The sequence below is a fragment of the Capsicum annuum genome, chromosome 2 (genome assembly GCF_002878395.1).
Source record: "Capsicum annuum cultivar UCD-10X-F1 chromosome 2, UCD10Xv1.1, whole genome shotgun sequence".
NCBI lineage: Eukaryota > Viridiplantae > Streptophyta > Magnoliopsida > Solanales > Solanaceae > Capsicum > Capsicum annuum.
In genome coordinates this window covers 139987329-139992100 of record NC_061112.1, presented here as the reverse complement: position 1 = coordinate 139992100, position 4772 = coordinate 139987329, and the positions used below count along the sequence as shown (strand labels likewise).

The 4772-nt window shown below is 30.9% G+C and overlaps 1 protein-coding gene across 1 annotated transcript; it reads right to left on the bottom strand.

Moving 5' to 3' along the window:
• Positions 1–353: 353 nt before the first annotated feature.
• On the bottom strand, positions 354–3155 carry LOC107859994 (lipid phosphate phosphatase epsilon 2, chloroplastic). Its single transcript, XM_016705180.2, has 4 exons — positions 2423–3155; positions 985–1210; positions 796–869; positions 354–674 (listed from the first exon to the last, which is right to left on the bottom strand). The coding sequence occupies exons 1-4, from the start codon at positions 2708–2710 to the stop codon at positions 444–446; spliced, it is 819 nt and encodes a 272-aa protein (XP_016560666.2). The 5' UTR covers positions 2711–3155; the 3' UTR covers positions 354–443.
• Between the last annotated feature and the right edge of the window lie 1617 nt (positions 3156–4772).

Genomic DNA, 4772 nt, shown 5'->3' with positions numbered 1-4772 from the left:
TTCCTCTTATTTTTTTACTTTTTTGAAAAAATAAAAATATTTTACCCTCCGTAAAGCCTCTCACCTTTTACTCTCTTAGTGATTCAAACTCGCAATCTTAGGATTGGAGGTGAAGTATTTTTATCATCTAAGCAATCCTCTTGTCATGTCTTTGTCACTGAGAATGGGCATGTGAATGTTTAACTTTGTCACTTTTCAATTGTATTATGAGGCAAGTTGTATGGTGTAGTGTTCAGAACTATACTTCACGTTCCTCACGTTTATTAGTTAAAGGTCAGTAGGCACCAACAGAAATTTCATTTGTATCAACACCAACAGACAAGATTTAAAATGCAAAATAATGATTGGAAGAGTTTGAGATAATATCTTAATTATTTCAATTGCTATATGAATAATTCGTGTTGTGTGTGTATGTCTGAATCCTGTAAATACTCTGTATAGAATCAATGTAGGTCTTCAATAACCCAATTACGAATCACATATAAGAGAAAACCCACACAAAAACCAGCAGCACCAACAAAATTTACAATCTGAATCCAAAAGTGCTCTATAAATACCTTGAGGACAATAGAATCCCACAGGCAGAACCGAAAAATGAAAAAACAGAATCCTAATACTGCACCCACAATTACTTGGTTTAACGTGTGAAGTCGTTGCGAAACTCGTAACCATGACTGTAAAGTGAAAGAAAAGAAAACATGGATCACTTGAAGAGTCAGTAAGCAAATACTGCTCTGCCAGAACATGGAAGAACCAGATATAACCAACATATATAAGGTACAATTCCACACTTACAAAGTATGAGCCCATTGCAAAGATAAGCACACCAGTGACTGCAGTTATTCCATTGAACCCCATATATTTAACCACTTTATCAAACAAGAAGAAAAATGAGAAGTGAAAATGGATTAGCTAGTAACTTCAAACGTACACAGACAATTATAATTTCTGGATGAAGAATCACATGAGAAACTTATTGCTTACTTGAGATGATACAGAATGCAACTGTGTAGAAGATCGACTGAGCGTGTGAAGAAGGCATGCCAGGATCTGATCTTAATGTTGAAACGGGACGTTCATGATTAAGTATCCCCTTAAGTGCAGTTGAGAGACAAGCATTGAGAACTCCACCTGAAGTAGCCCATAGTGCTTCCATATCATGTCTCCAGAGCAAGATAATACCGAAAACTGCAGCCATCAGCCACTTACTCTGTACTTAATTAGGACTAGTAATGATTAAAAATCATAACAACACATTAACTTAAAAGCAGCATTACAAACTGTACACAGTTAGTCAGACACTTTGCCAAGAAATTTGATCAAATAGTGAACTCAGAGAGTTAGGAAGATAGATAACAAAATGCAACGCCTTTATGAAGAAGACAGTTTATCCTGATGTACTCCCTTATCCCGACTCCCCTATTATTTAGGAAGTCTTTTCATTATTTTTGTTTTCTCCATTTAAATTTGCTTTTAATATGTCTTACTGCCGAGGGTCTAATGGAAACAACTTCTGTACCTACACGAGGTAGGAGTAAGGTCTACATACATTCTACCCTCCCAGAACCCACTTTTAGGATTTCACTCGGTATTGTCGTCGTTGTTGTAGTGAACACAAGAGTTGCAAGACGTTGAGCTCTGCTGGACCAACATGATTATTGTGAGGGAACATTTCCAAAGGTGCTGTATTTCAACAACACAGTTTAAACCTTTCAGTTTATATATGTGTAATTATACAACAAAATTACATTCTTTAGGGCAGGTAATCTTCAGAACAATGTGCACATTCTTGTTGAACTAAATCAGAATAAACCAATATAACTAGTTGTGAACTTGCAGTGCAAACAAATAATGATATTACCGTAAATGCAAGACTTTATCAGGGTCAATTTCCAACTTAAAGAGTTCCAATTAAGCCGGCATTACAAAAATTGAACATTTACAGAAGTACCTCGTCAGATCTTGTTGCTAATTGTAAATTCAAACTTTTAAGCTTTTAGTGGGCGGCAGGCCTAAACAACTGACTAGTTTTGACCTTTGTATTAGCTGTGATTCAACTTTACAGAAGACATGGGTTCTTTTCCATAATAATTCACATAATTAGCTAAAACTTCATTCCCCAGCTTGCAAATTATAGTTCCATTCCAATCCAATAATTCCTCTGGAAGGTGCAAGCTTCTTTCATTTGCAAAATGGTTGGCTGCAGCATACATATATATGACTACAATTCTAAATCTTATCTCAACGACGACAACAATATACTTAGTGTCTACGTAGTCTGCACCTCTATCTCAAAAGTGAGGTAGAGTGGCTGTCTCGAAATAGACGATTCTATCACCTATCTACAGATAATAGAAAGAAATTCAAAGAGCCCCTTAGGACAGAAACATGAACAAATAGAACAGGTCAAACGTTGACTTACCAGACTATTGAGAGTAGCCTCTAATCCACCAGAAGAAAAATCCATGGATCCATCAACAAAAGCTTCTTGTTCTAAACCTTCAATACTGACACTTTCATCCCTTCCAGCATCTCGATTATCGACGGAAGCCATCATAACTGGGGGGATTAGAATACAACGAGAGATGGATTTTTTGGACATGAATTTGCTAGACACATCCAATTTGCAAGTGGAAATTCTATTGAGTCTTGGAAATTGATATTGGGTAACTAGTATTGGTTGATATACAAGGGTAGTTGCAACAGTCATTTTGGTAGTTCTGCTTCCGTGATGATTTGTAGTTGTTAGTTAAGGACACATTTTCTTGAAGAACAAGGCGTATCAAGATGAAGTTTTTTTCGTCCGTCTATGTTTATGTAACATTTTTTCGTTGAGAATCAAATAATTTAAGTTGAATTTGTTAATTCACGTTTGAAATCATCAAATTTTTTAAATAAAATCTATATATTTTAAAATTACTTACAAAAATACTATGACGCACATTAATCATCAATTCAGAATATTTAAAAGATATATGAAAAAACTGGTTTGAATTTCAAAAATTCAGTAGATACGCAAATTGGAATGGAACATTTTTTTTTTTTTTTAAGTTTCTAAACTAGAATTCGAAATATGAAATTAGTGATAACGAAATCTCATAATTCCCATTACACCTGTTCTTTAGTGGTCACTACTACAAAATAGAAAATTCAATGTTGTACAATTTTGACTTTAGTGGCGGTTTTATATGGCGCAAGATCACAAGTTTGGCAGCTCACTCGCTAACGGGATCTTAAGTTGTAGGATTCCGTTTAACGGGGATCGTAAAGTTGATGATTTTTTGCATTAAAATTATTTTAAATTTAATTATGCTATATAATTTTGAAATATCAACATATCTTTTGACTCATTACTTTAATATTTTCTTCTATTGTTTTTTGTAATATAAGAAATAATTCAAACATCATACTTCCATGTTTAGTCAGACTTTCCTATTGAATGCTCTATTTGTTTTCCATTGGTAAAATTAATTTCTTTTATTAAACCATGAAAGTATTATTCCGAAATTAAAATACAATACAAAGATAGGTCACAAGAAAAAAAAGAAGCGGAAACAAACAACGAAAATCTATATCTATAATATATTAAAAGTGTGAAGCCCTTAAAAAAGTGATTTGAATTTTTTGTCCTTCATTAAAACATTATACAATAGACAAAATCGTCTTTTCATTATTTTCCTTAATTTATTATTTAATTAAATTTTTAATTTTTAAAGTCAAGGAGTCCTAAATTATATGGTAAAAGAAAAATATATAGAGAATTAATGTTGGTAAATTTTTTATTTCCTTCTATATAAAAAAGGAGTCTTGAAATATATGATAAGAAAAAAGATCCTAAAATATATGATAAAGAGAATTAAAAAAGATTTAATAGTAGAAAACTTTAAGTAAAAAAGAAAAAATAAAATCTCGCCTAAAGTTTTAGAAAAACTACTATACATTTTCTTTTAATGTTATGATTTTAATTCCTTTTAAGTAAAAAAGATAAATAAAATGTCACCTAAAGTTTTAAAAAAACTATTGTACGTTTTCTTTTAATGTTATTATTTTAATTTCAAATATATATATATATATATATATTACAAGTGCGAAGACCCCTTAGAACAGTTATTTGAACTTTTTGTCTTTCATTAAAAAATTAATAAAATTATCTTTTCACTATTTTTTTCAATTTATTATTTAATTATTTTTTAATATATTAACTAAACTCCTTAAATATATGAGATTCCTAAAATATATGGAAGATGAATCATTTAATATTTTTCTTTATACTGGTCAATTATAAAAATACTCCTAAAATAAGACTCTATTAAGAAAATAATTCTATAAATATTGAAATGCACGTTAAACTAGAGAAACCGCTTTACCTATTGGGAGAAGATTGATGCTCATCTAACTTGATTCGGTTGCATGTCTAGATTGATAGATTCTTGCTTTTCTAACCCTCAACTTCTTTATTATTTTTGTCAACGAAATAGAATTCAACGTGTGTGTGTATATGTATATATATATATTCTTTGTTTTAATTCATGTCATTCTTTAGGGTCAAATTTTTTGCTCAGACAAGAATTATTTTCATCAAAATCAAAGTTTTGTGATCATTATTGTATTATTATTTTGTTGTAATTTATAAATAGTAGATGGATGTCGGTTGGCTTTGAAGAAATTTTTGTGTAAAAGTCAGGTTTAATTGTTATTATCTTATTATTTTATTTTAATTTACAGATGGTTGATGAATGTTTGTCGGCTTTGAGAATTTTTTTAGTTAAAAG

Coding starts and splice junctions, on each gene's coding strand:
- LOC107859994 (XM_016705180.2), bottom strand. CDS start 2,710: ATGACTGTTGCAACTACCCTTGTATATCAACCAATACTAGTTACCCAA. Junction 1,211..2,422: donor AGGCTACTCTCAATAGTCTG/GTAAGTCAACGT, acceptor AATTAAGTACAG/AGTAAGTGGCTGATGGCTGC. Junction 870..984: donor TGCATTCTGTATCATCTCAA/GTAAGCAATAAG, acceptor TGTTTGATAAAG/TGGTTAAATATATGGGGTTC.